The 20,897-nt window shown below is 42.4% G+C and overlaps 1 protein-coding gene across 1 annotated transcript in view; it reads right to left on the bottom strand.

Moving 5' to 3' along the window:
* Nucleotides 1-20,809, bottom strand: part of nsmfa (NMDA receptor synaptonuclear signaling and neuronal migration factor a) — a 24,093-nt gene extending 3,284 nt beyond the window's left edge. The window contains exons 1-12 of the mRNA XM_085925971.1: nt 20,585-20,809; nt 20,056-20,135; nt 15,774-15,863; nt 15,515-15,586; nt 9,766-9,827; nt 8,699-9,550; nt 7,474-7,540; nt 3,328-3,380; nt 2,368-2,457; nt 708-838; nt 442-525; nt 335-368 (exon numbers count right to left, since the gene is read on the bottom strand). Coding sequence (XP_085782097.1) covers nt 335-368; nt 442-525; nt 708-838; nt 2,368-2,457; nt 3,328-3,380; nt 7,474-7,540; nt 8,699-9,550; nt 9,766-9,827; nt 15,515-15,586; nt 15,774-15,863; nt 20,056-20,135; nt 20,585-20,737 — 1,768 coding nt within the window. The 5' untranslated portion in view covers nt 20,738-20,809. The remainder of the gene's footprint in view (nt 1-334; nt 369-441; nt 526-707; nt 839-2,367; nt 2,458-3,327; nt 3,381-7,473; nt 7,541-8,698; nt 9,551-9,765; nt 9,828-15,514; nt 15,587-15,773; nt 15,864-20,055; nt 20,136-20,584) is intronic.
* Nucleotides 20,810-20,897: the final 88 nt, after the last annotated feature.

Here is a 20,897-nt window from a genome sequence, read left to right as displayed (position 1 = left end):
GGTCAATGGACGACCTGAAATGAGTTTCATTTGGCAATAAGGTCAGCTGAAATCAAACCGTTAACTCGGCAAGCATAATTGCTTGCAAAAGCGTCAAGAGGTAGCCTGGGGGGAGATTTTTATTTTTTTTTCCAAGTCTTCGCTGATACCTTTGAAGCAGCATTCTCGCATTTGTCAATCATAAGGGGTGAGATAAAGGTAGACCCTTTCGTCAAGCGGGAGTCGAAAGGTAGAGTGGAAATAACAGGGGCCCTAAGAATGACCCATGAGGAATGCCCCGATAGCAAACTGGCTAATTACATCATTGAAAAAGTCAATGTAAAGACGGACTCACCCAAAATGTCATCAAATGTTGCATGTTCGTGATCCTAAGCAAGAAGAGAAACCGTTTATGAGAAAAGGACATCCTTGCCTTGAGTGTACTTGGAGTGTTTGACTCACATAGAGGATCGGAATGATGGATGGATCATCCCTGCGGATGATGGTGGGTACGTACTCTGCCTTGGGGACCTTGGAGGAGATCAACTAAAGGTGGAAAGATAAGGAAGGAACGTTCTGGAGATCAATAAATTGCGTGTGAAAATGATTGAGGTCAAACAGAAGGCACTACTTTAGTCGGAACATTCATCGTCTTATCCGAATCGATGCCGTTTCAATTGTGGCTAGCCGGTACCGATAGATTGGAATCAAGATGTTGGAAATCTCACCATGATTTTGGGAGGTATAAAGTCGTCCCCCTCGCAGGCAAGCCTCTCTATCTCTCTCTCTTCCTCCCAGTCGGCGGCTTCGTCAACGCCGCCTTCATCCAGGGTGCCGCAGGAAGTCTGCAGGTCCCCGCCTTGAGAAGAACCAAGCACACTAATGAGAATTGGAATGTGGGGGGTGGGGGGGAGGTAAAGACAAAAGTATGGATGAGGAGAGAGAGGGGGATGTATTCAGATGGTACGCCGGAGGGCCGAGATCTTAATGGATGGTGGTGGTGTTTGAAAATGGCAGATGGAAAAGGCAGAGACAGCTGTCAGACGTGTAAAATGACTGATGGTGAGAGCGAGCCCATTTTCATCCTAACATCACACGGCAACTCGTGAAATGTCTCGTAATGCAGACTCGGAAAGACTGATGGATGAAACCAGGTAAAAATAAAATATATCATCTGGTATTTTAAACACTTATAAGTATGTTTTTTTTTTTTTTTAATTATTATTTGACCTTGTGTTATTCGGATATATGGTAAACTTAGTAAATAATGTGTATTGATGGATTTGAATGGATATGATTGTGCTCAATTGGCCAAAAACATTTGAAAAATATCTGGAAAATAAACATAAATTAACAACGGTTTTGTTTGATTGAATCGTTTGGCAATTATTTCACATTTAAAAGGAAATGTGATTAGTGAATAGTGAAAAGCAAACAGTGGCTAAGCGGTGTTTAATCACTACGATGACAAGATGAGTTGAGTGTTTGAAATCCGCAATGTTCTTTCCACATCATTAGCCGCTAATGTTATTTGCTCCTCATTCGTTGGGCTGCCACGAGGCTACGACGCCATCAAAAGAACTTCGACCTCATTTCAAGAGAGCACAGCAAATGATTTTTTTTTTTTTTTTTTTTTTTGTTATGATATAGTTTCAAATGAAACAAAACAGTTAGATGAACATTTTGTAAATTATTGTGCATTTTTTGAGTTTGGTTAATGGAAAAAAGGGGTAAAAAAAATTTTCAGTATCCTGGAAAATAAAGTTTGACTTATTTCTTATGATGCTAATTTGTGTGATTGACCATGAACAGAATAAGTGGTGGAGAAAATGGATGGATGGATATTTTATTTTAGGAGAGAGGGAGGGGGGGGGCATACAGTAAACAAAACAAACACATTGCTAAATTTGACAACAATCATTGCTACACCATCAAGGTGACTCCTCCAAAACGTTTTCTTCAGGAAAGTGAGACAACTCCACATCAGCACAACATCACACCGCGTTCAACAGTACCCAAGATGGACGTGGAGGAAAAGACACAAAACACACACATCATCAGACAAAGACACGCTGCATATGCAACAACCCAGAGATCAACACACACACACACACACACACACACTGTCGCTTCGACTCGTATATTCTTGTCGTAAAATACACACACAGACACACACACACGGTGTATTTTGGTCAACACAATTTGGGGCGTAAAGGCACACGGACTGACAGGGGCAGATTTAACAACAGAGACAGCGAGTTGGTGTTTTGGACTTGACTTCATGATTCAAACATTTAGTAGTCAACTTTTTTTTTTTCCATTTGAATGCCAGGTAAGAAAATAACGCTAAATGTGTTTGTGATATGTGTGTATGTAGTGTGGACTCACTGTCTCTGGGTTCATGAGGAGAGTCAGTCTTGACAGGGGTGGGGTCACTCCAGGAGCGGCTGAAACTCTTCGATCTACGCTCAGCGAACGCTAGTGCAGGTAGGCGGGGGGGGGTGTGGAGGGGGAGAGATCGTCACGCGTACATTTTGGAAAGCACAAACCAACGCCGAGGCGGATGTAGCTACAAGTGCACAGATCAAGCAAACGTCCACTTGGAAGACAAACAAACGGACACATGGCTTCACTTGAGATCTTCCAAATTCATCCAAGATGTGTAAATGGTGTTGTCTATATGTGTAAGCCCCGCCCCCTTCACCATACCGGTATCGGTCTAGGAAAAAAAGTAGTATCGGACATCCCGAGTTCAGTATGTTTATGACAACTCTAAGAAACACTCTGTGCTCTCTGCAGCTTATTAAATACGTGAAGAAAATGCAGTAATTATGGAAGTTAAAGAAAAGTGTGACAACCCTCCTTTTGGTTCCAACAAAACGCTTTATAATTCAAACTAAAATTGCAGAATAGGAGACAAGTGTTATTATCACAGCAGCGCCAATGCTTCCCTCATCGGCAATTTCAGAAACGGGCGGGGGTGGTGTTTATAGGACTGAATGAAGGAAAAGTTCAAAACTTGAGCAAACTATTCCATTCGATTCTTTATACGAGTCTGACCGGACAGAGTGAACACACGCACACAAAACCTTGAATCTCGTAGAATATGTCGAGCCTTAAAGCAAACATTCAAAGCCACAGGAAAAGACCACCTACAGCGTATACACGCATTTCTTCTGACACACACACACACAAATTCCGGAAGTCCAACATTTGCAGCCTCACATATGCCGAACTGGCAGTAAACCCCAAAAAATAAAAAATAAAAACACACGGAATGAAGGCGAGGTGAACAACACTGACGATTTGTACGTCAATCACACACGCGCGCTCAAACATCTGACTCACTCTGTGCTTTTATCCTTCTGCTGCCCACCATACGAAGATGCTTCCGGAAGTTCCTTTGGGCAGAGGAGGAGGAGGAGAAGGAGGAGGAGGAGAGGGAGAAGGCAGCCAAATGTAAGGGCAGCAGAAAATGCAGAGGAAGCGGGTGGGTGGGGGGAAAAAAAAGACAAAACAAGACGTTATTAAGTCTCCGGAACAATTATTATAGGTAATGTTCTTGTCAGTGTGGGCGGTAAAGAGCAGTTGAGTCATTCACGGAACGAGAGGAAAGCCCTCATTCTTCCGAAAAGCATCTCACAAAAGTCGACCCAGTCAAGTGTTTTCCTGTGAAATTCATTTGCTGATAGCATGTCATCAAATAATCATTTTTTTGTCATAAGCAATATGTGGTTGAAAAAAAGGGGGAGTGATGACATTAATCAAAATGTAAATATATATATATTTTTTTTTTTCAATTGCCACGTTTTGGTTTTATACTTTAATTCAATGGATACTGTGTTGCCCCTTTTGTTGTACACAACTCGGCCACCTGGGGGCAGTATACCGACATACCTGGAGATGGTCAGTAGGATGCAGTAATCATTTTTCAACTGTTTTCCAATATGATCCATCCATCCATTCATCCATCCACCCACCCATCTAATATAATTGATGTCCTTTTCTTGGGGTCATTATTCAGGTCGTGGAGAATGAACAACGGTGTCGGTTAATGAGGTGTTACAATGCTCCGCCGCATCTAATCACTGAATAAATGTCAATGCAAAAACCAAACAACAAACTGTGTTGTTGGAATGAGCTCTTTTTCTACTTTGCTCTTTCCACGATTGATTGTCCCCATGTTTTATCCTTTTTTTTTTATGAGTCTATACTTCTTTAAGTGAGGTGGAGCCCCGTGAACAAGTCTTGTTGTCTTTCTATCTTTGACAAGAATGAATTCCGCTATCAGTGTTTTTCATCGCACTTTGTGAAGACAAAACGTGTTGTCGAGATGCTTGACTCTGCTCGTTATCAGTGATCCAAATGACGCTTTTATTTTCATAAACATATCGGGAGACAAAGTGCAAGTGACAGCGCAAGCAGAAACGCGACAAAGATCGAGGCTGATGGTAAAAAAAAAAAGAAAAAAAATATTCCTCACATTTTAGAGGTTATACGTGACGACGTGCGGCATTAAAAGGATGCTCCGATAACGGTACGATAAAGAGCCTGCAGACTTGTATTAAACTGTCTTTTTTGTTGTTTAAAACTTTGGATAAAAGTGACCTCATTATGTTCTTCAGAAATAATACACACGCGTACACGCGCATGCAAAACGCAGAAACGCACAGCAGGTTCCGCCGTATGTAGGGTGCAGCCTATTTTCCGTGCTCTTCTTTTTGGCAAGATCCCTGTAGTGTTTTTTTTTTTATTTTTATATTTTTGTTGGTTCACAATACAAAAGCAATGTCACTGCCTTTCCATAAAAGTCCATGTGTGACTATATTTAATAACTGCAAATGAATGAAACATGAATGAAGATGAAATTGAATTAAATGTTTCCAAAAAAAAAAAAGTTTGAAGCCAGAAACATTAAGAAAGTAATGAACTGCCAACTTATTTGGATGTGCCCCAAATTGAATGGATTTTGTCCTTGGCCCGAGTTCGACCTGTCCAGGGAGACATTAATTAACTAATAAAGTGGTGATAAAAGAAAAAATACAAAAAGGATTCCTTTTAGAATGACACATCTGTCGTCGTCGGAACAATTGGGCAACTAAATATAACCTCCGGTTAATGCGATAATGCATAATCCTGACAAAAAACGTACTTCAACCAAGGTAATAAATATTTAAAGCGATGGTGTCAGATATCGGGCGGGGGGGGGGAGGTGGGGGGGAGAGTTTGCAGTGTTCCCAAAAGTTTGTTGTGACCACTCACTTTGATTAAAGAAGACGCAAGGCGCGTCCACACTGCAGATGGATGAGAGCGATTGAGAAAGATGCGCTCGCTTGGTGTCAAGTGTCCCATCTGTGACACGGCATCTGAGCTCCAGTCTTTAAGGACGTCGAAGTGCTTTCGGCGTTATTCGACGTGTAACTTTGTCCTCCTAACGAAAGCGGGGAGCTCAAATTGATAGATGTTTTTTTTTTTTGGGGGGGGGGAAAGAGTTGGGCCACAAAACGCAAAGAGTGTGACACCCCGCTTAGAGTCTCTTCCTCTCTTGGCTTTAGTCAGATTAGACTCAGCGTGGAGTATCGAAGCCAGCAGACGGATGTAAACAGCGCCGAGGCAAAGCCTGACGGGACGCTTCGTACCTCTGGTTGACTTCTGCTGAATCGTGCTCCCTCTCTCGCCTTTTTCTCGGGCCAAATCCCCGGAAAGCCCTGCCGGGATGTGGCACAGTATTTAAGGGATAAAAGAGGGAGAAGCGAGGATGGAGGCCGATGCCAGAGTTTTTAGTTGCGGAATTAGTTTAGCGGTGAAGGAGATGCTGCTACAGCTCAGTTTAGTGCCAAATGTCATCATTCGTTTACAGTTTCATTTTTGTCATGATGCTTGTTATACAGCACTGAATTCAAACAAGTGTGCCGGGATCAGACTCACCAAAAAAATTAATTCAAATCGACGTCGCAGTTTATTAGAATGTAGTTTTCGAGTGAATTGTTTGATTTGATTTTGTGAAGTTGGCATTATGAACATCTAAAAGACTGCAAGTCACAGTTTGTAGCAAGTTAACAAATCTAATTGAAGTTTGGTTGTTTTTTTTTTACATCAATTTATGGGCCTTGATTTGAGCACAGACTAAAACTGTCACGATTAATACATCTGATATTGTTTATTGTAAATACCAATTCATTGACCAATTAAGTTACAACACAAGGGAAGAGAAGAACAACAATATGGATGCTCCAAAAGTTTGAGGCAGATGGACGGACAGCAAAGTTCAGGCATCTTAGCGATATTCTCCGAGGGTGACACCGTCATTACGTGTCGGCCATGTTGTGAAATGCATCACTTGCAATGTGTGGCTCAGCAGTGATCAACACATTTCTGTGAACATGATTGGCGTTTGTTCAATGCAGACATGGCGCGAGAGGAAACTAACCCTGCCAGTAATTCTGACTGAAATATGTGTTTTATAATAATTGCTGATTATTACTACGGCTTGTTCACTTCACATCCAATTAAATTTGTGAAGTGAAACTTATGTTTGGATTTGTCTGCATGACTTTCTTACTATAATTTGTCTTGATTTAAACACACAGAATTTAAACTTCAATTTTTCAATAATCCCGCTGCATTTAGTTTGTGTAAGGAGTTAAGCAGTTGTGTTAGTTGGCTTCAATTAAAGGACAGCTAAGCAGTATGAAATGTTTAGGCTTGATTCTGTTAAAAGCATCATGTCCAATTAGCAGTTTGTTATATAGATTTTTTTATGTACAGGTTATTCATAATTGTGTGCTTCTTACTTTTTTTTTTAAAGAAAAAAACCACTAAAATGTTGGTCAGTGAGACAAGTGTGAGGTTAAATGGTAGCTAGTAAGGTTAAGAAACAACAGCTGAAAAAATACAAGTAGGGTGTAAATACTCACGATATCCTGAGTTGTTTGTCCCGGTTTAAATTAGCGTGCAAGAGGAGAAGGGAGGGGGGATAAAAAAAAAAACATAATATAGTCATCAGGGTGCATCACGTCTATAAAAACACAGACAGAAAAATAAGAAATATGTTGTAAGCGTTATTGTTTGACCCCCTCGAAAATGGCCAAACCCATTTAGTGATTATATGAGTTACAGAATTTGCTCTTAACAAGAATCTAACTGATTATAAAAGTATATAACAGTATAAAATATATGATAAAAAATAAAGCAATACAAATGTGTACAAGAGTTCTTTGAATGTCCAACTACTCATGAATGCATCAGAGAAAGTCAAAGCCTCCCATAATATTTAACATGATTATAAAACATATTATACAATATCATTTCGGTATAAATCTAAATGACATTTACTGCAATTCATTGCATCCCTTGGCTAAGATTTAAGGATCTGCAAACTGATATTAGTGCTTTTTTTAAATTAAAAGTCACTGGCAAGCAAAAGGGGGGACATTTATCTAAAAGGCTATAAAAACGACATTGGCTTGGAACACGAAGCTTTCCGATACTCACGCCTGCATAGTGGTTGTGGCGGTTTGAAAGCTGAACATGTTTTCCTTGGGGAACCAGTTAGCGTCATCTGCAAAAAGAAAAAAAAAGAAACAAGTGTAATAAATAGTGACCCCAAAAGGTTGTACGAGAAGATGTTTGAATACGAAAGCACAAAAGCGGCACCATCACTTCACAGTCCAGCACTCCACAAATGGAGAGAGAGGAGACACACAGGAAAAGAGAGCAGGAAAAAAAAAAAAGAGATACAAGGAGACAAAGTCAGAAATATACAGGCCACTGTGTTACAGGCAACACCAAACGCCCCATCAGACCAGTGAGGAAATAGATATTGAAAAAGTTTTGCGGAACAATTAAAAATGATTTGGGTAGTGTTATTTTTCCATCAATGCACTCTATAACCTTTTCACGTCATTTTATGCTTGTTATAAATGGAATAATGTGATTATGATTGTATCTTATATCTTATGATTGGTTTCATGACACAATGTTTCGGGCCAATAAATTTGAGGTTTTTAGGTGCGCCTTATAGTCCGGAAAATACGGTAGATTTTTTTGCTGTATCGACTAGCTTGTGTTAGCAAAATATTAGCACTGTTGTGGCTTTTGTCATCAACCTTTTGATTGCTAACAGTAGTCTTAGTTAGATATTTGCATAATTTGTAGTTGTATAATTTTGGTTTAAAGTAATTTGAGTCTCTTTAAGCTGTATGTTAGGAGAGGTGAAAGTAGCACCGTTTAGCTTATGTTAGCTGATCGTTAGCCAAAAGTTAGTCAGTGTTATCCATGTTTATTAGCAATTTGAAAATCATTACTAGGAATGTTGTAGTAACTTTGACTAGAGCAGTGGTCCCCAACCAGCAGTTTGTAGATTTGGTACTTGGTCACACAGGTATATTTAAAAATATTAAGAATAACGTTTTCCGTAATTTTGGAGAGAGAATATATGCCCCACTTGTTCGTTATCACCAGTTTGATCACAGTTTGAAAAAAAGTAGTTGTGGTACCGGTAGAGTTTGAGCTATTTACGACGACTAGGACTATATTTGGTGTTTTTTTTTTTTTAAAGACTTGATCTTTTCCCCCCGCGAATCTGAGGTTTACTTTACTCCACGCGTTAAGAGGTTTTCCAAAAGCTATTTCTTCTCCGGTCTGAAGCCATGACCCAATTCCAAACCCGTGTATATTTGAACGCCTCTCCTCTTCTGTGTGTCCCCTGCCCCCTCACCTCTCTCCAGCCCAGTCACCCGGTCCACACTCCACATCCTCTCTAGGCGTCGGTGCTGCTTGCCTGGCTCTCGGGATGCGCTTTCCAGGTCTAGGGATCCTTGGCTCCGAGAGGGGACGGCACTGCAGGACTCGCAGGCCAGCCCGCTGCATTCGGGCTCCCCTTTACCGCCGTCCCCCCAACTGCGGATGTTGTGGGCGCTGACGGAGGTTTGCAGAGGAGGCTGAGCCAGGTGATGGTGGTGGTGGCTATGGTGGTGTGCCGCCTGGTGGGAGTGAGAACCGGAGACACTCATGGCTTGCTGGTTGCTGCTTCCGCTCGGCCCGCAGGCTCCTCTGCTGGTGGAAGGTCCCGTGTGGTGGTGGTGAATTCCGTGGTGACGGCTGCTCCCGGTTTGGGAGTATTGGGTCGGAGACGACGAGGAGGACGAAGGGGAAGTGGAGGGTTGGATCAAGGTAGTGTGACCACTTTTGGCTCCCACTCCTCCACTCCCTGACCTTTCCTTTAAGACGTCCAGTTCGAGGCTCTCCTTGCTGCCCCGGCCGCCGCTCATCAGCATACCGTGGCGGGTGGTGATGGTGTAGACGCGAGCAGGCTGCAGCGTGCACTCCACGCCCTTCTGCTTGTCCTCCTCCACTGAGAAGCTACGTTCCAGGGATAACCGCACTGGCTTATTGGAAGGAGGAGGTTGGCGGCGTAGATTCAAAGAGGTTTTCACGACGACGTCCTCAGAGTTATTTTTGGTGTCCTCGGTGTTGTCGGAGCACAGACGAAGGTGGTTGTTGTTGGGGACGGTGGTCTCGGTCGGCGATTCTGGGTCAGCGCCCACTAAGGTTTCACACAGGAGATGAGCTAGAGTTTCAAAGAAGAAAGGGTAGACCATCACTGGAGATCCAAGGTTCAAAATCAAGTGAGCCGAGAAGCCGAGCGTGACAAAGCAAAAAAAAAAATCACTTCTGCTGAAGTCGAAAGGCGAGCGATCGTAGTCTTGCTTTTCTACAAAACGAAGGGGAACGGAAGGACGATCGCAACGGAGAACCAAATGTCAGGACGGCAAAGGCGCTGACCTGATCCGTTTCGATTCTCAGGGTGTGTGTGGGACAGGTACTCTCCAAATGCTCGTGCTGCTCTGTGGACACACACACACACATACAAGCCATCAATTTATGGGTGTGTTGGAAGGATGGGTGAGCAAAAAGGGCTAGCTGAGTCTAAATTAAAAAGCGAATTGTCTTCTTTGTTGGCTCACGCCACCCACAGACTAAGATGCAGCCGTTTTATCTGCATACTTCAGGCAGCCTCAGAGAGAGGGAGAGCGAGACGAGAGAAGGAGGGACAGCGGGGGAGAATAGTTTCAGGTAGATGTTTCAAAGCGTGACCTCAGTTTGCAGAAGAGGGAGGATACTAATATTTTGTTTTCTACATTCTCCAAAACACACACACACAACCTTATGATGGAAAATGGAGGGAAAAAAATGACTGATTCTCACTCTATTAATATTAATCAATCCCCGCTAGCAATTCTCATGTGATTATTCTCTCTGATTACATTCTGCAAAATACTAGCTAACCAATTTCCATCAAATGTAGTCAAGCAAGACATTTCGATCATGTTAATAACCAATCCCAACCACGGGCATCTTTCTCGGCCAAGATTTATACCTCACTAAATCAGAACAAAAAGAGTCTCTAGGTTCCTCGAGGGACAAAGTGAGTGAACAAAGCTGCTTCACATGATTAAATAAAAACAACCTTAAAGACGACCTACCAGTGAACCCCTACAACAAGTCAAGTGCATATTTCAGAGATAAAAACAAACGGGTTCAAATGATTCAGAGACTCGAAGAAAAGTGAAAGAATCCCCCCCCCCCCCCCCCCCCTCTGGAATTGTAACACTCGAGGAAACTCTTCAAACGGCTGCATTTACATTTCACGGTCCAACTGACCCAATTCTAGGGATTAGAACAAGCTTCAACTAATTGATTTACATACGACAGGAAAGATGGATATATCAAGGTTGGATTGGTTCTCTACCCTTCTGGACCCATCACTGGGTTGGCTATTCCACTCAATTTGGAGGGTAGAATTGGATTAACAGGTTATGGGTACTTGACAATGTCTTCAGAAAAGTGGCAAGACGTTGACGGACCCTGGAAATGAAGTGCTGTGTTCAGCAGGTGTCCCTTATGAAGTTCCGTCCGCACTGGCGTTGTATTATTCAGAAGGTGGCTTGATTGGAATCAGCAAACAATGGGAGCGCCCAACACTGGCCATCATCATGCATTATGTGGCAGGAAATGGAGAATGAAAGCGAGCGAGAGAGAGAGAGAGAGCGAGCCGGGCGCGTCTCGGTCTGTTCGTTATAACAAATTCGTGTTCGGGTTCTTCGTGATGAGAAGTGGAAGTGTTTGATGGACAATTTGAAATGATACCAAGTATTAGTATGGAGCAGTGGAGTGATAATGAATGGGGATGGGAGGGGGGTGTTCTGGTTGTCTTTATGACTTTAATCTTGTAATATTACAACTTCATTTTTGTAACTTTATGATTTTTTTTAACATTTGGATTCTTTCAAATTATGACTTTTGGTCCTTACATTATGACTTTAATCTAACAATTTTTCTCCCTCATAAAGTATTACCACTATATTCTTGTAATTTTATATCATTGTCTGAATTTAATATTATTGGACCACAACATATCTTCAAAAAAGTCTCATTTTACAAATATAATTCACATTTTTTCTCTTATTATACAATAAGAACACTTTATTGCCATTTTATATCATTTTATACATTTTTTAATTTTATATCATTGTCTGAATTGAATATTATTAGACCAAAATATATCTTGAAAAAAAAAAATTAGCATCTTACAAATATAATTCTTTTTTTTTTCTCTCTTATTAAACAATAAGACCACTTAATTCCCATTTTGTCATTAAGACTTTTCACTTCTTCTTTTGGATCAGAAAGCAAGTTTGAGGAAATTTATATATACAACATGATGGATGTTGAGGTGTCTTCTCAGCTCTCCGAATACATTGCAGGTGGACACAGAAGGACACTTATGATAAATGATGCCGCCATGGGCACTAAGTCATCACATTATCGACTCACATCTGATTGTCTCCTGGCTATTCCCAATGCCATTTAACACAGTGACCATATATCTTGAAAGGACGTGGAAAGAAAAAAAAAAGAAAAATAAACGAAAGAAAGAAAATGCACCCTGGCAGCATTCCCATTGGTTTGAATAGCATCAGGTCTAATGTCCCTCCAGGCGTCTCGCCGCTGTAAACAATAGGCTGCCAAGCAAACAGATGCCTCACTCGTAGCTCGCTTTGATTGAATCTCCTCATTCTCTCGGGCGGGCTAATTGAATTAGGTCCCCTACCGGTACGCACGGCTTTGCAGCAGGAACCTGCTGGGCAATTTTGATTTTTTTTCAAATATTACGTGATTGTAAGTAAAGCATGGGGTGTGTAAGCCTATTAAAACATCAACAATTGATGGAAGAATCAACTCCAGCCATTGCTCGACACATTTTTATATGGATTGCTTTTAACCCAGCTGCCTCTGCCATATTGATCCAAATATTGATCTCAATCAAGAAAGGACATGGTATTTTACCATGGTACATTTTTTTTTTTCAGGCCTGGTCCTGATCCTAACCCATAAAGGTAAGTTTGTGTGCCGATTTATTTGCGCCGACTAGGTCATCGTTTTATAAACTGCGTCAGTCAAGAGCTTTGGAAAAATAACTTTGGAATGATGTGACCACAGCTGTTTACTTTTGTGACGACGTGTTTTTACTATTTTAATCAATGACAACATCATAATTTTGCCGATTTGTTTTAGCATATTAAAGACTCCCTTACATACAAAGCTTGACTTTCAGTCAGTTTAACATACTTCCTTGATACCAATGACTTCACTCTTTTCCTATTTAGACAGGGCTTTGCTTGTTGCACTGGCGGAGCTAGGATTTTTTTCCTTGGGGGGGCATGGGGGCAGGGATATCTTAGTGGGTTAAAAAAAAAAAAAAAATACAGAAAATGCACAAAAAGATTTAGAATATATTCTTTTTGGGGCATTGGTGGAAATATGGAGGGAGAAAATAATAAATAAATAGTCAATTATCTGGGGGGCATCCTAGAATAGATTTTATTCTACCCTATGAGCTTATTGAGTTGCTAATCGACAGGGGTTCTTGCTTTAACAAAGGCTTCAGAAGCCTACAATAACAAAAGCAATAAACTTGAGTTGACACGCTTTCAATAAAACGCCACCTTGCTCGTAAAAAAGTCAGTCAGTCAGGACGTTTAATAGTGACAAATTTATAGTCACTCTACAAAGAGGAAGAGGAGGAAGACAGATGGAGAGGAAAATGCCAGGATGGAATTGTTATTCAAGCAAGCAGACTATACTAAGTCAGGAACCAGCAAACGGATCCACCTGACTTCACAGGGTTCCTTCTTTACGTCAATGCGTAAAATGATCAGCTCAAGAATAAAAATGAATTATGCAATCATGCAAAGACAAAAGAAAAACGCACCTGTCGACCATTGTGGATACAATAAGGATGCATCATTTGCATCCGTGTGTAAAATCCTTTCATCTGTCACGCCCTCGCAGCGCTAACCCCTCGTCCGATGGCCGTCGGGCGTGACTCCCTCGAGCCTCCTCTCGGACGGGGGGGCATCATCAAAGCTTTTTACAATCCTTGTGACAGCATTGAAGAGCCTCTCCATTGAAGGCTCTCAGTGGCTCATTGTGTCTATTAAGCTGCTGGAGGCGAGAGAGTGACCTGTTTCATAACCAGACATCCATAAACATGAAGACTCTTTGCTACACAGAAGGTTTTCCCTCTGCCACCATATTTAAAACAAACCCAAAAAACAAATGGTGTGTGTTAAAATATAAGTACACAAAAAGCACTTTGGCACGCTTGCCTGTACATTTGCAGGGTCATGTACCGGCGAGTAGTTAATAAATATTGGATGTGATTGAGCAGAGTTTCCCATCAGCAGGAGCCAAGGTTCAGAGCGCTATTAACGTACCAAAATTAAAGCGGGCCACACGCCTGACTACTCTTAAAGAGGATTTTATGACATAAGCCTCTTTAATGAGGGACAGTTTTCGTCCGTAGACAAAAGTTGTCCTCGAATTCGGCTAATAATGCGATACAAGTGAAATCCGTTCCATGATAGGTCTTGTAGCTTATTAAATTATTATTATTATTGTTTTTTTTTCCGTAATGTCTTAATAATGTTAAGGAAGATAACACTTTATAATATTAAAACAGACATGTCCTAATTTATTGAAATGTTTGGTGCAATTCAAAGAACATTGTGCTGCTCCTTCAGGTGTTTCCGCATTGACCACCGGGGGGCAGTGAAGCAGGACAGACAATTATGAAGAAGCGTTTCGGAAATGGACTCTGTAGCCTGCAGGGAAACGGATTATTTAAGGTGTTGAAACGTGCAGTGACTGCATATCAAATAGTTTCGAGTCACACTTTACGAGTTATTCCCCCGCGATGGAAAGTCAAAGCTAACTCTTCAAGTGCTCATAGCATACAGACAATAAAAGAACCACAAGTTGACTTCTCGTTGGCCTGTGTCGCAAACTCTTGCCGACTGTCAAAACAAATCACTGTTATAGCTGCCTATGGAATTGGAATATTAAAGTTAAAAAACCAATACCGACAACAAAAAGTGTACTTTAATCTGTGCTGAGAACACAATTAAATCCACATATATAACATGCTAATGGTTAGCATAGCTTCTTCTGCCTATTCCACAACGCTCAATACTGTTCTTCTACGAGGCCCTACAAATTATTTTATGGAAAAGTATCGAGGCCACGCCTCTTAAAAGCACAACGAACACCCTCACAAAAATTCCAATAAATTTCATGCTTGCATTTAAATGAGCTTTTTATGGACTGGTTCACTCAATGCAGAAGCCCCGTGGCACCACGCTTACCTTCTCACGGGTCGTAACGAGCACCCGGGGTGTTGGTCGGGATGTTGGAAATCAGTCTAACATATGTGCCGACGCTCTACTATTGTTCTCCCAGTACAGTTATCATGCAACTGGGGTTCATGAGAGTGCATTAGAAGAATGGAAATCTCCTTCTCCTTCCAATGCAGGCTTCCCACTCAGGACAGCCTGTGCAGCCAGTGGGCAATCTGTATGAGAAGCACATCTCCTCTCAAGGTGGCACACATACAAACGCAGCGCCGCATGCAAACGAGGCTGTGCGAGGTTACGAGACCCGAGCGAGAAAGAAGGAGAGCGGAACAAGGTAGATGACGTAACGGTACGTCGGGGACCACATGTGTGATGCGGAGTCAAGGTCATTCATTGATACAAATGGAATCATCACCCAAATGAGATTCTCCATGTCGGTATAAATGAATAAATAAAAAAAAAAATCCACGTCCTGTATGAACTGTATGGACTCGTGCCAAAGTGTCTGCTTTACTAGACGGAAGTGACAATGATGGATGATCACTTCCAGTTGATTCATTGATAGATTGGCATCATTCTGATCAAACTCTGTAACCCCCCCGAGCCAAAAAGGATTGTACAGAGCAGCCCCCCCCCCCCCCCTTGCATGACTTTCATTACACAATGATGCTTCATTCACAAACACAGACTGGAGTCTACAACGTGTCCTGCATTGGACTCCCCCATTAGAATTTTGGTGCGCCATCTCAAAGCTCACATATGGCACATTATTCGGACATAAACTTTAAACATACAGCACATGCAGGAATGAAAAGGGAGCCAGAGCGACTGTCACTCACCTAACTTTTGCCGCCACGGATGATATCGCGTCGTTTCTCAAATTCCTCCTTTTGGATGCGGCGGTTCCCATGCTGACATGGAAACGACGCAGAAGGAAAGCAGATCATTCCCAGCAATCATTAAAAAAAAAAATAATAATAAAAAAAAAAAACTCTTTCTTTCTTGAGGATGGATGGAGGAATGCGGCAAAGAGGAAATCCGCCAGCGCCCTCCTTTAAAAAAAAAAAACAACAACAACAGAAAAAAGCAAAGGAGCACGTGCGCAGGAGTCCGCGTAGAAATACACGCGTGGAGTCCTCCACGCTCTCTGCTCGGTGTCTCAATGACGTGGAAGTGCACCGACCGAGCCTGAGAGAGAGAGAGAGAGAGGAGAGGGTGGAGAGATCATCACACCATCAGCAGCAGCAGCAGCAGCAGTAGCACGAAGGGGAGGGGGCGTGGAAGTGGCATGTGATGGACACGAGTGGTGGCATTCCCTGCAGGGACCCCTGCAGCGTGTGGCTGGCTCACTTGGGAGCGTGGAATTTATCACCCTTTGATTTGGTTTGTTTATAATCCCACACAATTTTCCTCCCATAGGAAATAATACAAATTGAATTTATCCGTGCTAGGGTCAAGCCGTGGCTAGCATAAAAGCTTTATGAGCTTCACGGCCAATGTTTTAAAGGAGGTTGCAGAAAATAGCCTCGCTTCACTTGAGGTGTCGAAAGGAATCGATGATGAAGTGTTTTGAGAATGAAGTAATCGTTTCGTAATTCCAAATAAATAATCATTGGTTAAGAAACAGAAATTGGCAGAAAATGTTAGCAAATCAGGATGTGTACCTTTTTTTTTTTTTACTGTAGGTGGATATTCCACCATAGTTTCAGCCAAGTGTGTTTTTTTTATAATGAGAAGCTCTGGAGCATTCCTCTCGATATATAAGGACACACCCAAATATGCACGCGGACACATCGTGCATACAGATAACAGCCCGGGCAGAAGACAAATTACGCCTTAACGGCCGATTAGCCTTCGAACATCAAATCGAATAGTCCTCCGGTCCGCGGGTCAATTCAACAGCATCACAAATGCACAAGATGTCCTTGAGGGTCTTATGGATTCTACTGGGTGCACAGCATCCACATACACACACACATGGGGCACAGAGACAGAAAAGGAGATGAAAATCAATAAATAAAGAAAAATCCCATTGGGTCGGTGTGATCTCCTGTAAACCATTAGGTAATAAATTATTTCGGGCCAGTTTGACCGAGACTGCGAGAATGTGTGTGTCGGAGGACTGTAGATGAGAAGGAAGCAGGGGAGGGATGAATGAGAAGGAAAGGCAGAGGGAGGGGAAAAAAAAGAGGGAGGGAAATGTGAATGGGCAATTGGGAGACACCAAGATGTGAAAAAGTGAGAAAATGGAAGGCTTGCTCATAAATACACGTCTACGGAAGAAATTGGTGTTTTCTTTGACCCTGAGCACTCAATGCTTGACTGACTGCAACACAGATCAATGACAAAGTCTGCAACGGTCACAACAGCAGTCGGTCATGTGTGGCTTTCATTGATTTGCTCGTATTTTTATCTTGGGGGGGAAAAAAATAGTAATAGGCAGTGAAAATTAAAAATCAATTATTTTTGGCAAAAAAAAAAAACCAATGACAAATATAATGTCAATGCCTTTTTTTGTGTGTGTTATAATACTGAATAAATACAAATTTCACAATAAAAATCTGGCTTAATGTTAATTGAAATTTGTAGCGTATGCTAGTAGTGACTATGCTAACAACCATAACGCTTGTACCAGTTCGCCAAACGCAAATAAATACCCCCCCAAAAATATTGCCAGTCTCACACCGACATTAGCATGCCGCACTTAAAGCCGATCACTTCGTCGCTAAAGGCCATTCTCATGACAGAGGCGGTCTCGAGATGAGCGATGACACCAAATGATGAGCATTTGCAAGGACAAGATGAAGATTTAGGAGATGCGAGCGAGCGAGATGTATGCATGCATCTAAATGGGAGCAGCGAGGAGTGGCATAACGTTAGGCGCCTTACGTCTCGTTTGACTGAGAAGACATCGCATACAACGGTGGAAGCGAGGGCATGGTGCACGCTCACTTGCCATGGCGGGGCGGGGCGGGGTCAGGCGAGATGAATGGCGGCAGTAAAGTGACACAAGCGAGGCGTAGAAATGAAGTGCACTGGTGGAAGGAGAGCTTTTCACGGGCCGGTGATTGATAGCGCAATTCATAGGCAGGGTTGAGAAACCATGTGTGTGTGCATGTGTGTATATATATATATATACACACATGTACATAATAGCTAGCAATAGCAAGATAGCTGCAGATAGCTAGCGATAGCACAACATAGCTAGATAGATAGATGCTGAAACGGATTAATGGCATTTTCATTTATTTCAATGGGGAAAGATTATTTGCTATATGAATGTTTGGAAGTAGGGTCATATAAAAAAAAATGTGTATTTCAAGGCACCACTGCATGTGGTTAGAATCCGAGTGAAATCTGATTTCTTGTTTTTACCCTAACACACACACACACACAGTCTCCCAACTGCAGAAGCAAATTCTCAAACAAGGTCAGCCAGCAGACATTTATCCCCTCTGTGTTAAAGGACTCGTGCCAGCACATCAATTTTGCCGTAAGAAGCCCGAGTGCATACAATTACAAAGGCAAGCCGTGATGGATAAACGGAGCGTGAAAGCGTCCAGAGGCAAGGCAGTAAGCAGGCTTGCTGAGAAATAAAGTGCCATACAGGCAGATCCTTATCCAGAACTGCGAGTGGAGTGAGTGTGCGCACATTTCATGTTTAGTACAGCAGCTGCCAACAGAAACGACGGGAAAATTAAAACATTACGCGTGTGGACGTGAAGCTAACCTCGGGGAGGGGGGTGCACAAGCTCTTGTCATCACTATAAACAAAGATTGTCCTTTTATTTGCTCTTTCCACTATATTTCTATTTGTATGAAAGCAGCATTGGCCATTTTTCTTAACATTTAAATCTGGCCAAGTTGCTCTGAAATACTGGAATACTGAAATTTTGATCTGACGTGACATGAGGCGCTCGCGTTGGCTACTGCGCACCATTCTCGAGCCATAAACCTCCTTCCTGGCTGGGGGGGGAAATGAAACAAAAGGGAGATAAGAGAATGTACTGTAATTGAAGCACAGAGTGGGCGTCGTTGTTAAACATGTCCAAAATGCCGCACTCACTCCTCCACCTTTCTCCCCCTGCAGATTGGGAGAACATCTCTTCAGTTTTTAATCATTGCAGACAGCTAACCCCAACTCCCTCTCATGATGGTGACTCATCTCCCTCTTCCGCATCTCTCTCTCTCCTCTGCGCTTGCCAAAAGTCGTCTGGATGGTAATTGTCATTCCGCCTGGTTAACGGGAATCCCCGCAGTCACAGAGTCCACCCACCTCCAACCGGGTGACATTCAGCCGGCTGCGATAAATGAGCCATGGAATCCCACAATTGACGTGTGGGGGGGGAATAAAAGGTCCTAATTCGCTGACGTGACGACGGCAAACGCGTCGCAGAGGAAGAGCAGACGTCACCTTGAACGAACCGAGTATCAGAGTTAGCGGAATTCATTCTCTATTTTCTATCCAAGAAATGTGGACAGCAAATGAGTTCATTACGGAACCACTGGAACTAACCACAAATGTCATATCATATGCTCCTGCATAAAAGAGTCGTGAACAGCCAAGCTGACAATATCCTCCCCCTGGGCCCACTTTAGTTGTCCCCACGAGCACTCCATCTGAGAATGTGAAAGCGATTGATGGCCCTCTGGACTACAAAGGCGGCCATTACCAAGCCCGCTACCGAACAAAAGCCAGCTCTGCTCTTCTTGAAAGAGCTCCTTCTGGCGTTAAGGTCAAACAGACAGGTTTCTACGGTGGTGCTTAGGCGATAACAGAAGCTCTTAATTCACGCCAACAGCTCCTGGATGACCGGGAAGGTCATGGAGGAACTATATCGGAGTTTTTGAATGCATTTCGTTTCATCGGGTCAATTAGGACATTTCACCTTTTTGACTGTACTGTTGGATTCAATGGGCAAAAAAAAGATCTTAACTAGAAAGGTAGTGGGCAGAAAGAAGACTTACACCTCCAACTTCAAAGGGATCGCCAAGAACACTTATTTTTTTATGGACATTATTACAGGTATAAAAGTGAAAACCTATTCATTAACAAAAATGCTATAAAGGCACATCGCCAACTCTCAAGGGGTGTTTTGAAAGAAGACTATTCATAGCAAAAGCAAAAAGGTACCATCAATAAAAAAAAATAAGTGGTGGCGATACACTAAGTGGTCATGTATGTGCAGACTGCAGTGTAAGCGAATTTCTTAGCTTGTTGGCCGTGACATAAGTCTTACTAAATCGTCCGACCCGCAGTTTCATTTCAGGTCTGGAATCATCTCCGAGACTAACGACATTGGCTCTAGGTTTGCCCCATATGTGTGTGTGGGATCTTCCTCCTACGTGACATCCATGTCTATCCCCAACCTTGACTCACCTTGCAACTGCAGCAGATCTGGCTCCTTCTTTCTTCGTCCTCATAGTCCCGATGCCATGGATAGCCAGGTGAGTCGAGACCTTGGTGGAAGGAACATTGGGAGAATAAATGAAAGAGGGAGCGTAGTCATCGTTCTCTGCAACTTTGCTATCCCTTGAGAAGCATCAATCCGCTACAATACTATTGTAGATGCCATAAAATGGCTGCTCATTTGTTGTATATTTATGACTCCATCGCGCTGGTGGTCCCTCGCGTGAGTATTTTTGGTGCAGCGTTAGCAGATTCTGCAATGCAAAGAAATTGGGCAAACTTTGTGGGTATGTTTAAGCTTATAACAAAAGTGGATGAATAAAGGGGAGTTTAACGCGTTGGCCCAGTTCTTGTCTTGCTTTACTGAAAATAAAACCTTACTGGAATTATTCATGTCCACTGTTAATACACTATTTTGAATCTCCTATCATATGTGCCTTGTATGCTTGCAGTAAAATAAAAATACAGTTAAAAATATCAAATCTTAAAGGAACCGTACCGTGATTTTTGAGGTGTCACGTTCACAGCGTGTTGGCTTTGCGGTGCAATTAGTGCCGACAGATTTGGGGGACTGGAGATGAGTTGGCGACCTTTCGACAGCCAGCCGGCTTGATTTATGGAAGGTTAAATAGAGCAGTGCAAATACACACATAAAATATCCATGTGTCTACTTTCCTGAGCACGCTGTGTCGTCCTCCACCTGTGTTTCATTACCGGCCGTCCTTCTCCTCGTGCCTTCGGGCTACCTGAGAAATGGGGCCGAAAAGGACTAGAACAGGTAAATGGGTCACTCGTTTGTTTGTATTCATGTG

The sequence above is a fragment of the Syngnathus leptorhynchus genome, chromosome 12 (assembly GCF_054491065.1).
Source record: "Syngnathus leptorhynchus isolate UIUO chromosome 12, UIUO_Slep, whole genome shotgun sequence".
Taxonomy (NCBI): Eukaryota; Metazoa; Chordata; class Actinopteri; order Syngnathiformes; family Syngnathidae; genus Syngnathus; species Syngnathus leptorhynchus.
The sequence above is the reverse complement of the archived record's forward strand: the minus strand, read 5'-3'. Positions and strand labels throughout refer to the sequence as shown.